General features: G+C 37.9%; 1 protein-coding gene across 2 annotated transcripts in view; it reads right to left on the minus strand.

The window, feature by feature from the left end:
* FRRS1 (ferric chelate reductase 1) overlaps positions 1-16,549 on the minus strand; it is a 63,568-nt gene continuing 47,019 nt past the window's right edge. The window contains exons 10-17 of one of the 2 annotated variants that reach the window (XM_017945064.3): positions 12,799-12,912; positions 10,665-10,780; positions 8,770-8,856; positions 5,042-5,139; positions 4,728-4,786; positions 3,428-3,571; positions 1,827-1,888; positions 1-1,745 (exon numbers count right to left, since the gene is read on the minus strand). In XM_017945064.3, the coding sequence (XP_017800553.1) occupies positions 1,653-1,745; positions 1,827-1,888; positions 3,428-3,571; positions 4,728-4,786; positions 5,042-5,139; positions 8,770-8,856; positions 10,665-10,780; positions 12,799-12,912 (773 nt within the window). In that variant the 3' untranslated portion in view covers positions 1-1,652. Of the gene's footprint in view, positions 1,746-1,826; positions 1,889-3,427; positions 3,572-3,978; positions 4,157-4,727; positions 4,787-5,041; positions 5,140-8,769; positions 8,857-10,664; positions 10,781-12,798; positions 12,913-16,549 lie in introns of those variants that run through there. The other variant, XR_001892101.2, reaches the window with a different exon arrangement.

The raw sequence follows: 16,549 nt of genomic DNA on the forward strand, positions 1-16,549 counted from the left end.
TTTGCTATACTAAATTTTTTTAATAAAGACATTCAAAAGGAAAATTTAGGTTATAAATAGCATAGCACATATAGAATATGAACACAGAAAGTTCACATCTAAGCCCTAAGCCACTTATGATAAACACCTATACAAGGAACAAAAACTAAACTTCCACATTATTTTACCCAGTAAAAGATGTAGGCTATTAGCAGAAAGTTGGTTAAATTCAAAAAATAAAGATATAAAAAAATAAGAAATAATGAAAAAATTTTTGAAAAATAATAATAAAATAAAGATGTAGGCTACACAGCTGAGGCTATTATTCACACCATATAGAAATTAGGTTCTTGGGCCAAGCAGTAACTATAACATAATCAGAAAGAATACCTAAAGAAATAAAGTATGACTTCCTAAATTTTTTATTTTAAAAATGCCCAGTTTATTTATTTGCTTTGCCTAAGATAGCTGCATTCATCCATTACAGGGTCAGGGGACTATAAAAACAAGTATCAAACAATTGTTATAAATAATCACAGAAAACAAACTGGAAAATAAACAGTGGTTACTAATTTAACGTTTTAACCCATTACCCCAACCACCCAAAAAAAAAAGTAGACATTTTTAAAATAAAGATTAAGAAGAGTTGGTGGAATTTAAGGGAAATGCCATCCCATAATGTTACCTAAATACTGAAAAGGAATCAGAACAAGGAAACAGGAACAAAGCAGTACAGTACTTCGGTATTATAGCGCCACCCACTGGCTAGAAGTCCTCATAGCACATATGAGATGTAGCCATAAAACAGATGAATTCATGAAATAAGGAAGATAACACTGACCTATTCTGATTCAGTAGAGCATCAAAAATGTCTAACAAAACACACACACATTATATTATTTCTACAAGTAAACAGAATATCTATTAGATATGTTCACAAGGGTGAGTTTTATCCATTTTGAAATCCAAGTCTATAATCCCCAAATGCTACAAGGACTTAAATTCTATAGCCAAAACAATTAACACATAAAATGCTATTTCATCTCTGTACCTGAATACATAAATGGGGCCTTTAAGTAAAAGATGCATACTTGCATTTCTTTATTTAAATGCTGGTAAAACCTACAATGGCATCTGTCTCATTTCCACCTTTACTAGAGAAGTAAGGAAATACACTGAGCAAAGGATATGTCCAAAAAACTAAACTGAAAAAGTTTCTAAATAAAGTCCACAGACCATTCAGATAAACTAGCAAAAATAATTTTTCTTTAAAGTACCACAGCACCTTTGTAGTTCAAAATATATTTACCGTAATATATCTCTTTTTTACCCTAGTGACATCTGTTGTATTTTTCCAAATCACTATTTATTTCCTTAAATACCAACATTCTTAAAATCTTGGCAAGAAATATTTGAGAGTTACTTCTCCTGAAGTACAATCTTTCCTTTAAGACCCAGAATTACATATAGGGCATGACATTAATTTGTAGTCTATATGACCCTCTTGAATGTTGGTCTCTAAAGGCTGGACTTCAGAATTCCTCTACAGACATGACCTCAGTCTTCCAAGTGAGAATTCACAAATATGCTCCAGGCAGTCAGGACAGGCTTCAACTTTCTTTGGTTTGATGATAATTATCACTTGGCCTGCAAAAGCCAAGGTCTTTGCTTGCTCATAGATGGTTGATTGCAGATAAAAATACGATGAGAAAAGTAACATTCCCACAGACATAAATTGCCAACACTGCCTTTTTAAAAGCATGACCCTGAAAGAAAAATTGAGATATGAAAAAAAAAAAAAAGTATTACCGTTAAGGTTTGTGTCAATGAACAAGAAAAGGACTTACCTCTGTTTCCGCTGCAGTAAATGACTGAAGGATCTGAATTCTGTCATCGTCTAATATTTCAACTGTCAAGAATAATAACATAAGTTTATAAGGGCAGCGTTATGCAGGTAAATTAAATTTTTAAAAACACCTGATTTGTACTGTTCACCCCTATTTCCAGGGTAGAAATTCTCCCATTCCAAGCTACTAATTATTGCAAACTTCCTCAACAATTAAGCCTCTCACAAATGTGGACAATCTGGCAAGAGTACACATTTGTTAAGTAACTTAAAATATGCCTTAAAAGTCATAATGATCTAAGCTCTTTGGTTTTATTTTTGAATGACAAAATATTGTATATATTCATGGTGTATGACATGATGTTTTGATATATGCATACATTATAAAATAGCTAAATCCAACTAATTAACATATGATAACTATCCAAGTTTTAAGTATATATGTATTTTAAACAGTAAGCCATCGACCAGGCATGGTGGCTCACACCTGCAATCCCAGCACTTTGGAAGGAGGAGGCAGGTGGATCACTTGAGCCCAGGAGTTTGAGATCAGCCTGGGCAACAAAGTAAGACCCCGTCTCTAAAAAAATTTAAAAAGTTAGCCGGGCATGATGGCACATCCCTGTGATCCCAGCTAGATGGGAGTCTGAAACAGGCAGATGGCTTAAGCTCTGGAGTTCAAGGCTGCAGTGAGCTATGATCACACCACTGCACTCCAGCCTGAGTGACAGAGTGAGACTCTGTCTCAAAACAAACAAACAAACAAAAACAGTAAGCCATAATTCAGTGGTCATCAAAAGCCCCACATATATAAGCCTATCAAGGATCAAAAGTAGCAGGACTGATATGTACTACTCCACTCCTAAAGCCACCCCAGGCTCTCCCAAGTTTACAACATATATACTAGACGACAAATAATTTTTGCTTTTAGAAGGCCACCTTCACTTATTTTGGTGGATGAAAAGGATGAAAACCAAGCAGGACAGAAAGGATATTTAGTCTAGAATCCAGGGTAGTTTAAAATGACACCCATTCCCTACTAATTTCTCCACTCCTAATGGTGACTATAGGTACCCTGACCCTGCCTGGCACCAAAACAGACCTTGTCACTAAAGAGCAAAAGCAAAATCAGTCCTTCCTATCTAGCTGGCTTGCTCCTAGCTCTATAATTATGCACATGGCAACTTAAATGATAGCACCCAGTAAGTTTGTCAAATAGGTCAAAGTTGTCCGCCGCTCCATCCAGTGTTGACTTTGAGTCTCTTCTTCCTCCATCTCAGGGTTCCCTCAGCTCTAGGATTCAGAGTTCACAGTCCATACTGGCTCTAAGTCAGACCAGCAAAGTGAAAGTACTTACAAGGAAGACCGCCTCCCTAAAACCTAAAAACCTTTCCTTTATATCTTATTCACAACTTCTAATGGTAACAATTGTAAAAAAAACAAAGGCAGAAAATCTCCACCATTTCTACCACTGGCTGAGTGATCACAAATTTTTAGTGAGCTACCAATGTAATAGTTAGCCGTTACTATCAGGAAACTCATTCTTTTCCAATGGTTTATATAAAAGTGATTTGACATAACGTGGCTTTTTTAGCAGATTACCTTTGCGAGACAGCCGATAAGCGTGTACCTCCAGAACAATCTCAGTCCCTACATGCCAGGCTACAAATCCAATCATTGCATAGGTTTTCCGTGAATCAGGAAGATTCAGTCCTGGTAAATCCATTCCCAGGAACATCGCTGCCACTACATATAAAAGAAAAAAGTTATATTCAAATGTTGTCCCACCAAGAGAGACAATTGTGTGTTTGTGTATGTGCATTGTCAAGTAAAACATACTAAAAGAGTTTGAGATTAAAAAAAAGATTAATATTTAAGACAAAATAGTTAATTTAGGCTTTTAAAATTATAAGGCTAGATAGGGCAAGATGGGCAATTGATTATGAATTACCAGTTGTGGGGGGCAGTTTAGGGCATATTGCATAATAACACTGGAGTTTGGCCTTCTAGTGAACCCATCACCCAAGTGGTGAACATAGTACCCAAAGGGTTGTGTTTCAACTCTTTCCCCCACTCCTCCCTCTCCTCGTTTGGAGTCCCCAGAGTCTATTGTTTCTATCTTTACATCCGCGTGTACTCATTGTTCAGCTCACATTTATAAGTGAGAACGTGTGGTATGTGATTTTCGGTTTCTGCATTTATTCATGTAGGATAATCAATTCCAGCAGCATCCATGTTGCTACAAAAGACATGATTTCATTCTTTTTTATGGCTGCATAATGGACCAATTGTTAAAAGAGATGCACCCACATTTTCCAGATTGTTTTAAGTCTGCAATGAATGAAAGGAGAAAAGTATAGAAACCATGGTTGATTGGACTCCCCCTCCGACAAAGAATACCATAGATTATAGCAGTGTTAGGGTAGAAGGTACCTACTTAGGTGTTTATTATACAAGGTATCAAAATACACTGTATAATTATTCCTGACTTTTGAAAACCACCCTACCTGGAAGATACAAGCCCCGTGGAAAGGACCTGGAGATGGAAAGCTTGAACCCAGCAACCCACCTCAACCCAATTCACAAATGACCCTCAATTTGAGCTACTCAAATGTTTGGCCATCAGCATAGCTTATTCTGCTGGCAAAGGCAAATGCTAAAATAAGTCTTAAAATGAGAGTTTTAAAGTTATTTTAAAGACCTTAAACTTAAAACTGAAATAATGACTTAAATCATTACCTCTAGAAATTACTTTCTGGATTTCAACGTTTAAGGCTGATTTCTCCTCAACAACCAATTACTCCAATTACTAATGCATCTAAAAATCATTTAAGCCAAATTACAACTTGCAATATAAACAGCTACCAATTATATATTAATAAGTGGCATCACAATCTCTTACCTGCTATTATTCTAGCAGCTGTTCCCATACTCCAATGAGTCCAGTTAAACATTTGCCTTCTACCAAAATAAGAACCAGTCAGTGTTCTTAAAAGCAATGGAACTATAATTAATTCCCAATAGAATAAAAAGCATGTAATTTCCCTTTTTGTCTGGGAATTAGATATCTGAAATGCATTTTAAAGTATTTCAAAGTAACTATAATTTATCACTGAATTTTATAAAATGCAAAATGTTTCCATTTGAAAAGAGATTAGTTTGCCAACTAATGATATCTACATTAAGAGAGCATTTATATAGAAAGGCTCTAAGTACCTTGGGTCATGTAAAGGTGGCCTGAAGACTGCCAGAAGAGGCTGAAGAACTGCCAAAGTCATCACTATACAGCCGAGATATGGGTGGTAACCTGCACGCTAAACAAATTTACATCATTTCAATGGCCTCAATCTCTCTCATCAATTTAAATCCTCAAGTTAAAAATAATACACACAGATGCATTCTTAGTATTTTTCCATGGCTTTAAACATTCAATAATGATGATAATAATAACAGGCAACATTCACTGAGTATACACATTGTACCAGAAACATACTTTACACACACTAACTCTCACTACAATGTTTGACAACTGGTTATCAATATCCCAGTTTTACAAATGGGGAAACTGAGGCTCAGAGATATCAAGAACTATGTCCACGGTCACAGTATGTAAATGGTTGTGGTGGAATCCATGTAGAGAATGCTACCTCTCCCCATCAGGATGCTACAGGTTGGTACAAAAGTAGTTGCAGTTTTTTTCAAGTATTTTAATCCACAATTACTTTTGCACCAACCTAATAGATGGCCACCAACATCAGAACAGCCATCTGCAGCCCAGCTGGGACTAGTTAGTGTCCCCATGTCAAGCGCAATCACCCCAGCGTACGGTAATAATTGGTTTAGCCCTCTATGTTTCCCTGAACTGTGGGTTCTATATGACCCCCTGTAACCCTGGAGCTTAACAGAGTCTTAGTCACTCAATAAATGTTTGTTGATTCAGTGCATAACCTATATAGCCACTGTATTAAAAGCTTATCACCTCTGTCCAGAATGAAGATCTAACCCAAGAAAAAGTACTGACAGACTATCACAATAGTTTCTGCTGCATTCCTCCTTTAGTGATGTCACATGCCTGCTCAGAACAGCAGATAGTTGGATTCGACCACTTTGTGCAATGATTTTTCATTCAAACACTTAAGAGAAGGACTAAGAAGATATTCTAACCTGTGACACATTTGGATGGAGGGATACTACTGTCTGTTGTCAGTGATGCCCATGCTTGGTAGCACAGATTTGTATCGGTGACCTAGAAACGGGGACATAGTGGTTTCTAAGCCATCATAGGAAGTCCTTGTAAATAGGAACTAAAGGCTAACAAAAGAACAATATGAAAACATTCTCAAACCGTGGACTCAGTGATGAATGGGTAAAATTATAACCATGACTTTAGAGATACAAAGGGTCTCTAATAAAAAATAAAACAGCAGCAGTAACAAGATTCTTGCATGTGTTAGAATGTGCTAGGAATTATCCTAAGTACTTTGAGTTATTTTATCCTCAATCCTCACAGAAAGCCTATAAGATAGATACTATACCATCCCCCTTTTACAGATGAGTAAATTGAGGGTCATAGTTAAATAACTTGCCCAAGGTGTGCCCGCCAGGTAATAAGTCATGGTGGCAGGATTTGAATCCAAGGAATCCAGCTTTAGAATGGTGCTCTTAACCTTTGTTCTATCGTATTCATAAACTGCAAAGGCTATAAACTAGACAATTACAAAATAAGTGTTACCCTTGTCCCAAATGTCTGAATTAAAATAAAGTTCTCATGTCTCAACTCATATCACAAAATATTCATAACTTCCTTAAAAAGATAGGTTGACTGACACAAAAACTACCTAAAAAGCAGGAGGGAGATTTCCTAGTAATATCTGTGACCCAGGATTCGTCAATCTTATCCCCGTGGCACCAGCCCAAGCTCTGAAATATGAAATTTTGATATCAAATTCTCTTTGGCTATAAAAACTGGAAAAGCGTAATGAAAGCACAGGCTCTGAACTTAACGTATATCACTTATTCTCAATAAGACTTATTCATTCATTCACTAAATGTTTACTGAGTACCTGCTACATACTTAAATCTGTTCTGAACATACCAGTGGATATCCCAGCTCTGACAGAGCTGACATAGTAGTGTTGGAAGGGAGATCAGGAAAAAATATGACAAGTAAGTAAATTATATGAAATGGTATAACATAAAGAGTGCTATGGGAAAAAATAGAGCAAGGCAGGGCTCTCTGAGAGGCTTCCATTTGAGCAAAGACTTGAGGAAGGTGAGGGAGTAATGGGAGCATGTGCCAGGCTGAAAGAAGAATGATGGCAAAGACTATAAAGCAGGAGCATGCCTGGCATGTCTGCATACCAGCCAGGAGGCCGGTATGGAAGGAGATGGACTAGATGGAGAGGACGAGGAGGTCAGTTCAGAGAATAACTGGGAGCCAATCATGAAAGTCCCTGGAAGAACTTTGATTTTTACTCTGAATAAAATTGAGAGACATTAAAGAAATCAGTTTGGGGTACAAGAATGGCAAGGTCTGATTTACTTTTTTTTTTTTTTTTTTTGAGACAGAGTCTCACTCTGTCACCTAAGCTAGAGTGCAGTGGTGCGATCTCAGCTCACTGCAACCTCCGCCTCCCAGGTTCAAGTGGTTCTCCTGCCTCAGCCTTCTGAGTAGCTGGGATTACAGGTGTGCGCCACCACGCCTGGCTAATTTTTGTACTTTTAGTAGAGACGGGGTTTCACCATGTTGATCAGGCTGGTCTCAAACTCCTGACCTCAAGATCCGCCTGCCTCTGCCTCCCAAAGTGCTGGGATTACAGGCATGAGCCACCACACCTAGCCTGGTTTACATTTTTAAAAAAATAACTGTCTTCTTTGTAGAAAACAGATTGTGCATGGGCAAGGGTTGAAGTGGAGGGACCAGTTAAGTGGCTACTGCAATGGCCAAGCAAAAGATGATGGAGGCTCACACTCCTACAGTAGTATCTGATGACAGTGACAAGTGTTAGACTGTGGATATACTTTACATGTAGAGCCAATGGAACTTCCCAATGGATTTGACATGGGATGTGCAAGAGAGCACAGTTAATGATAATTCCAAGGCTTTGATCTAACAATGGAATTCCAGTAGCTACCATGGAGGTGGCAGTGGGTGGAGCAGCCCTGGGAGAAAAGATGGTCAGGAGTCCCATTTTGGACGTGTTAAGTCTGATGTCTTAGACATGCATGTCAAAGTCCTGCATGAAATGTGAGCTAGATGTGTGAGTCTCAAGCCACAGGAGAAGTCTGGACTGGAGATAAAGATTTGGGAATAAGCATCAGTTTCTTCATTTGTGACATGGGATTATTATTAATACCTACTAATCTGAAATTTAAAAGATTTTTAAATAAAAATATGTAGAGATGAGGCCTCACTATGTTGCCTAGGCTGGTCTCAAACTCCTGAGCTCAAGCAATCCTCCCACTTCAGCTCCCAAAGTGCTGGGATGACAGGTGTGAACCACCACACCCAGCCTGAGATTTAAATTAGATAACACATATAAAGCACTGAGAACCACTGGGTACAGAGTAGAAATCCAAATTATGTTAGCTTAGTGGTCATCATAGTACTAGTTAGAGAAAACCACCTCACATTGTTCATGTTCCTGAGACATCACACATTGAATTGTCATCCCTCTATAGTGAGAAAAATTAACTAAGGCTGTAGCATGTATATAACTCATGATGCAGCCTACAAATACATTTCATTACTGAAAAATCTGTACTGACATCCTCACCCTACCCCAACCTCTAACCATGTGAAAGAGCCATCCAATGATTCAAAAGGGAAAGAAAGAGGGATCGATGAAGAAATATCTTTTTACCCATCATTTGAGAATAAAACAGCAATCTGTTTTGACGTAAAATGGATTTATATAAAAACATCCTATTTAAGATATACTTACCCTACTCCAGCCTCCCCTGTATATAAATGGCAAAACAAAAGCAATGCAGGTGAGGGCAGTTGCGGTGAACATGAGCATTCGATGCACCTGCAAGGTAAAATGACAAATTGAGAAGACACTTATCCATGTAAGAGAAAGGTGGTGTTACAATGGGGAAAATAGGGAAAAGACCATGGGGTAAGATTCACTGAAGGCATGCATTCAACTGACATCTAATCACAGTTTGTAATCAGGTTAAAAAAAAATTAGTATACAATTAAACTTTAAAGAAAACCCTAAGTTGCCATTCTCATCATTCAAAAGTGTATGCCAAGACTTCACCTGCACAGAGCAGCAGGAATGGATATTTCACGCACAGAGCATATTTACTTGCCAAGTCCTTCATTTCCTTCCAAACATATTTATTAAGCTCCACCACTGAGCACAGTGCTATAACAGGTGCAATGAAATAGTAAGGAAACAAACAAACAAAAAATACTGTCTCCTGAGGAGCTTCAGTTATAATTGAGTCAATAAGAGAAAAATATGTGAACTATGTAATTCATGATACAAATTAGGAGAATAGTAAGTGTGAAAATAGCCACTGTTTATTGATTATGCCAGGATAACTGGTGCAGAACAAAACTATCTTGGGGAAAGTAGGAGGCACCCTGTGTATGAGTGTGTGTATGGATGGAGATGGATGGCTGGATGGATAGATGGATGGATGGATGGATGGATGGATGGATGGATGGATGGATGGAAGGAAGGAAGGATGGATGGATGGATGGAGATAGAGATAGAGATAAAACTATGACGTGTGTATATATACACATCATCAGCATCATAAATTTAAAGGCACTGGAGGATTCGAGTTGATAAAGAGAATACACAATCTTCGAGCTGGGAATATCCACATGAGCAGATAAGAGAGAGAGAGCACGAGAGCAAAGGCACTCAAGTGCAAGCAAGAAAGTAGTCACCTGGCAGCAAACCATAGGCAGAGAAGGAAAGTAGCAAGGTGAGCCATGTAGCAGTACTGAGAACAAATCAAACAGATTGGCCCTCCCAGGCAATAGTGAAAAATGAGGCTAGATAAGGTAAACCTTACAATCTACAAATGTATATGAATATGAAGTGTCAAGGATACCCTCTTACAAAGTCAAAACTGTTTCAACAAGTAGTACTTTTTTCTACAGGCATGTACATTCTTACCCAACATGAACTCATTGATTTTCCACTATATATGTAAATATCTATACTCCATGACCCATGAAACATAAGGTTTGGTTTGCTTTGTTTTGAAGGATATTCATTGGCTCTTACTATGTTCCTATTAGTAGACTGCCTCCCCATCTCACGGGAAGGAAGAGCATGAAAAAGAACGCGTTCAGTTTCTGTTCCCACCTATATAGGAGATAGATGATCCCAAGTGATGAGTTAGAGATAACCAACATTCAATGGCCCACAACCAGAGGAGTGACCCTTGCTTTGAAACACAGTAAGCTCCCACTATTTCTTTGTTCAGTTCCTCTGCATTCCTTGGCCTGACTTTACTCAGTGCAGTGTAGTGGGTGAATGCTCTTCCAACATATCCCTCTACAAACAGAGGTATAAGTAAAGGTCATTTGGGTCCCAAAGTCTATATTACAAAGGGACTCACATGGCCCTGACACATTCTCCAGTCCAGCCTGACTCTTCCTAAAACTGTCTGTATTCTTGTCTCTATCAAGCACCTTGTGTCCACTCTCAATTGATGAGGAAACCAAAGGGAAAAAGGAAGATCCCAGACCTACATCTGTAACCACAAAACACATACACATACACACATACACATACACACATACTTCATATGTTTTCGTGTTGCAGTGTTCAAATACTATGAAAATTGCGTTGAACTTTTTTCCCTCACCTACCTGAAACCAAGCTGCTTCACCAAGGAAGAAAGCTTTTGACCAAACTGGTTTGAAGAACCGGGCAACCAGTACACCTATGCTAACAGTAGTCATCCATGCCACAAACATTAAGGCACCTACAAGTGAGATAAATGTAATAGTAGACCATCACAAACTAATCAAGTTGTTGCTTAAATGATGAAGCCAAATGCTCAGAAAACATAAACAGCCAGCAAAATACATTCAGCTGACATAAGTACAACCTAAATGGTGCTATACATCATAGTTTTACTACCATTACTCTTTTGAACAGCAAACACTTCTATAGCTCCTATTATGTGCTAAGTATTCTAAATGCTTTACATATACTAATTTAGTTGATCTTTACAACAATCCTATGATGTAGTTATAACTATTAGTCCAGTTTTGCTGAATGGGGAAACAAAGCCATAGAGAATTAAGTAGCTCTTCCAAGGTTACAAAGTTGGGATGCAAACCCTATCTGATTTCAGCAACTGTGCTCTTAACCACTATACTAATAACTGCCTCTGCAGTTATTTCAAAAGCTTCTCACATCTCACTCCAAAAGGCAGTGAAAAACGAATAGGCATATTATTTCGGAATCCAATTACTACCAAACTGGAGCTACAACATGAGTAGAAGCAAATCAACAACAATAAAGTTACTTTCAAGCTTAACAGTGATGGCATTTATGGAAAACTTTACTGTAATGGATAACTCTGGAAAATATACAGGGAATAACCCAAATAAGGAAGGTTTCCCCCAAAACACTAAGAGTTTACAGTAGTTTAGTGTACACTACACTATTTCCATACTTTCAAATCCCATCTTTTTTAACAATAAGCCAGGCTAGTTTTCGAATGAAGTCAACTTTCATCTGTAGAACCAGAGTATATTAAAAGTCTTGGGTGTTTTGTTTTTTGTTTTTTGGGGGATGGAGTCTCACTCTGTTGCCCAGGCTGGAGTGCAGTGGTGCAAACTCAGCTCTCTGCAACCTCCACCTTCTAGGTTCAAGAAATTCTCCTACCTCAGCCTCCCAAGTAGCTGGGACTACAGGCGCGCACCACCATGCCTGGCTAATTTTTGCTGAGATTACAAAGTTTTTAGTAGAGACAGGGTTTTGCCATGTTGGCCAGGCTGGTCTCGAACTCCTGACCTCAAGTGATCCGCCCACCATACCCTCCCACAGTGCTGGGATTACAGGCATGAGCCACCGTGCATGGCCTAGAGCCTTGTTTTTAGGCTACTGTTCTTCCAACTTCATTCTATTCCTCATTTAGGTATTATATGTGATGCCTAAGTATAGCACTAAGTACTTTGCATGCTCTGAAATACTCGTACATTGATCAATGCAACAACAAACTTGTACCTCTGAAACCAAACTACTGTTATAATTAAACAATCAAAATCACAGGCCATTCTTTTATTAGCATTTATTTTAATAAATGGTAAAAATTTAGGTCTCATAAAAGTTAAATTAACCCAGTAACACTTGACCCTGGCTGCAGTTAGAAACAACTAGGATAGTTTTTCAAAATTATAGATGTCTTAAAAACTCCACTGGTAATTTTAGCGTGTAGCCAAGGTTAAATCCACTGAATTAGCCCTACTCTCCATTTTTAATGAAAATTAGCAAACATTAAGATAGATGATGCTCACCAACAGCTGTGTCAAAAAAAAAAAATAGACGCTGCTGCCTGCAAGTGTTACTGTTTAAACATAAAAGCTTTATAGGCCAGGCGTGGTGGGTCACGCCTGTAATCCCAGCATTTTGGGAGGCCGAGGTGGGCAGATCACGAGGTCAGGAGATCGAAACCATCCTGGCCAACATGGTGAAACCCCATCTCTACTAAAATTACACAAATTAGCTAGGCGTGGTGGAGCACGCCTGTAGTCCCAGCTACTCTGGAGGCTGAAGCAGGGCAATCTCTTGAACCTGAGAGGCAGAGGTTGCAGTGAGCCAAGATCACGCCACTGCACTCCAGCCTGGTGACAGAGGAAGACTCCATCTCAAAAAAAAAAAAAAAAAGCTTTATAAAAATTAGCTACATTATACCCACAACCATGCCTAATCCAGCCAGCACTGAGTCCGCAGGTAAGTTGATTCCACAAAGTAGTTACACATGTAACCTACCATGAACCTTCAGAAGGAGTACAGAATGGGATCCTCCTATGTTCTTTGGAGAGTCTGTCACATCATATTTTTCATAGGTAATCAAAGGCTGCTGAGAGTGCTTGTAAATTCGACCTGCAAATTAGAAACAAAATTAAACCTGACAAAGAATAATTACTGCCTCAGATAAAAAAAGGAATTGAGATATGGGCAGGGCATGGCAACAAAATTTCTTAAGGTAATAAAAAATAATTAAATATCAACAGAGATGTCATTCATATGCAAAAGCAACATAAAGATATATGCAAGGGCACACAGCCTTCTTGAAAAAAGTTAAAGAATATAGCCAACCTAGAGATGAATTAAAATGAGAACTAGGAACAGAGAATGTATAGTAAAAGAATTGGTGATATAAAGAGATAAGTTAAATAATAAATTAAAATAAACATTGTTAATATGGTCACAAACCATTGAAAAATGTTAAAAAAAATACTGAAAGAGAATACATATTTTTTAAAAATCTACAAGCCATTGACCACCACCTGCATATAAAATCCTAGAATAAACTAACTGAAATTGGGCTGGGGGAAAGAGGATGGTTGGAAGACAAAGAAAAGCATTTTATGATATATTATTTCACACATGGTCAATTCGAACTAACAAACCAAAATTCCAAATAGTAGTGACATAAGCAAATTGAGGATACATTATTTTAATATTACCATTTATTGTGTACAAAATTAAATCAGTGAATAGAATTTTTTTTTAATTTATTTATTATTATTATACTTTAAGTTGTAGGGTACATGTGCATAACGTGCAGGTTTGTTACATATGTATACTTGTGCCATGTTGGTGTGCTGCACCCATCAACTCGTCATTTACATCAGGTATAACTCCCAATGCAATCCCTCCCCCCCTCCCCCCTCCCCATGATAGGCCCCGGTGTGTGATGTTCCCCTTCCTGAGTCCAAGTGATCTCATTGTTCAGTTCCCACCTATGAGTGAGAACATGCGGTGTTTGGTTTTCTGTTCTTGTGATAGTTTGCTAAGAATGATGGTTTCCAGCTGCATCCATGTCCCTACAAAGGACACAAACTCATCCTTTTTGATGGCTGCATAGTATTCCATGGTGTATATGTGCCACATTTTCTTAATCCAGTCTGTCACTGATGGACATTTGGGTTGATTCCAAGTCTTTGCTATTGTGAATAGTGCTGCAATAAACATACGTGTGCATGTGTCTTTATAACAGCATAATTTATAATCCTTTGGGTATATACCCAGTAATGGGATGGCTGGGTCATATGGTACATCTAGTTCTAGATCCTTGAGGAATCGCCATACTGTTTTCCATAATGGTTGAACTAGTTTACAATCCCACCAACAGTGTAAAAGTGTTCCTATTTCTCCACATCCTCTCCAGCACCTGTTGTTTCCTGACTTTTTAATGATCGCCATTCTAACTGGTGTGAGATGGTATCTCATTGTGGTTTTGATTTGCATTTCTCTGATGGCCAGTGATGATGAGCATTTTTTCATATGTCTGTTGGCTGTATGAATGTCTTCTTTTGAGAAATGTCTGTTCATATCCCTTGCCCACTTTTTGATGGGGTTGTTTGTTTTTTTCTTGTAAATTTGTTTGAGTTCTTTGTAGGTTCTGGATATTAGCCCTTTGTCAGATGAGTAGATTGCAAAAATTTTCTCCCATTCTGTAGGTTGCCTGTTCACTCTGATGGTAGTTTCTTTTGCTGTGCAGAAGCTCTTTAGTTTAATGAGATCCCATTTGTCAATTTTGGCTTTTGCTGCCGTTGCTTTTCGTGTTTTAGACATGAAGTCTTTGCCCATGCCTATGTCCTGAATGGTACTACCTAGGTTTTCCTCTAGGATTTCTATGGTATTAGGTCTAACATTTAAGTCTCTAATCCATCTTGAATTAATTTTCGTATAAGGAGTAAGGAAAGGATCCAGTTTCAGCTTTCTACTTATGGCTAGCCAATTTTCCCAGCACCATTTATTAAATAGGGAATCCTTTCCCCATTTCTTGTTTCTCTCAGGTTTGTCAAAGATCAGATGGCTGTAGATGTGTGGTATTATTTCTGAGGACTCTGTTCTGTTCCATTGGTCTATATGTCTGTTTTGGTACCAGTACCATGCTGTTTTGGTTACTGTAGCCTTGTAGTATAGTTTGAAGTCAGGTAGCGTGATGCCTCCAGCTTTGTTCTTTTGACTTAGGATTGTCTTGGAGATGCGGGCTCTTTTTTGGTTCCATATGAACTTTAAAGCAGTTTTTTCCAATTCTGTGAAGAAACTCATTGGTAGCTTGATGGGGATGGCATTGAATCTATAAATTACCTTGGGCAGTATGGCCATTTTCACGATATTGATTCTTCCTATCCATGAGCATGGTATGTTCTTCCATTTGTTTGTGTCCTCTTTTATTTCACTGAGCAGTGGTTTGTAGTTCTCCTTGAAGAGGTCCTTTACATCCCTTGTAAGTTGGATTCCTAGGTATTTTATTCTCTTTGAAGCAATTGTGAATGGAAGTTCAAAATCAGTGAATAGAATTATTCCAAATGTGTGTGGATCTGTGTGTGTTCTTTCTAGGAATCTATCTTAGGAAAGATATACGTAAGGAAAGTTTACAGCAATGTTTTCCATGCTGGCAAAAAAAAAAAACAAAACACTAACTAAATAGCCATCATTAGGGGAATGAGTAAATAAATTTTGGAACATACATATTTTTAGAATACTGTGCTGCATCAAAAATAAGACATTTAATATAACAAATATAAATACATGAAACTTTGTCTAAAACAAATGATAAATATTAGACCACAAACTACATCTTAATAATTTCCAAAAGGAAATAAAAGGATACAGGTTATATTATCTGCCCAAAATGCAACAAAACTAAAAATTAACATTGAAAAGCTAGGGGGAAAATGGTCCACCTAGATATTTATAAAACTACTCTTTTTAATAACCTTTGGATTAAATAAGAAATTAAAACTAAAACCACATGTCTTCATCAAGATGTATAACAATAAAGACACTTCATAACAAAACATGTGTGATGCAATCAAGGTACTATTCAAAAAATGTTTTTATCATCTTAAAAGCATTTCCTAACACACACACACACAAATAATTTTATTCAAGGTGCATTTAAAGTAACAAAATATAACCTGGGAAACCAGAAAAAAAAGATCAATTAAAAACAAAGGTAGAACTTAAGCTAGTAACGCTAAAAATCAGAAAAGTCAATCCTCTAAAAGGGTAATTAAAATCCATTGAGTTTTTGGCAACTCTGATACACAATAAAAGGAAACATCATAATGTTAGAAATTTAAAGGATGGCTGGGTGTGGTGGCTCACACCTGTAATTCCAGCATTTTGGGAGGCCGAGGCGGGTGGATCATGAGGTCAGAAGTTCAAGACCAGCCTGGCCAAGATGGTGAAACTCCATCTCTGCTAAAACTGCAAAAATTATCCGGGTGCAGTGGCAGGCACCTCTAATCCCAGCTACTTAGGAGGCTGAGGCAGGAGAATCACTTGAACCTGGGAGGCAGAGGTTGCAGTGAGCGGAGATCCCACCACTGCACTCTAGCCTGGGAGACAGAGCAAGACTCCGTCTCAATTAAAAAAAAAAAAAAAAAAGGAAATTTAAAGGGTGACATAGCCGCCAATATGGAAAACAATTTTATATAAAAACACTGTATACAACTTTAAATCAGCCCCCAAAAATCTCAAAATCTAAACAAAATGGGTG

This window comes from Papio anubis, chromosome 1 (genome assembly GCF_008728515.1).
Source record: "Papio anubis isolate 15944 chromosome 1, Panubis1.0, whole genome shotgun sequence".
Classification (NCBI taxonomy): Eukaryota; Metazoa; Chordata; class Mammalia; order Primates; family Cercopithecidae; genus Papio; species Papio anubis.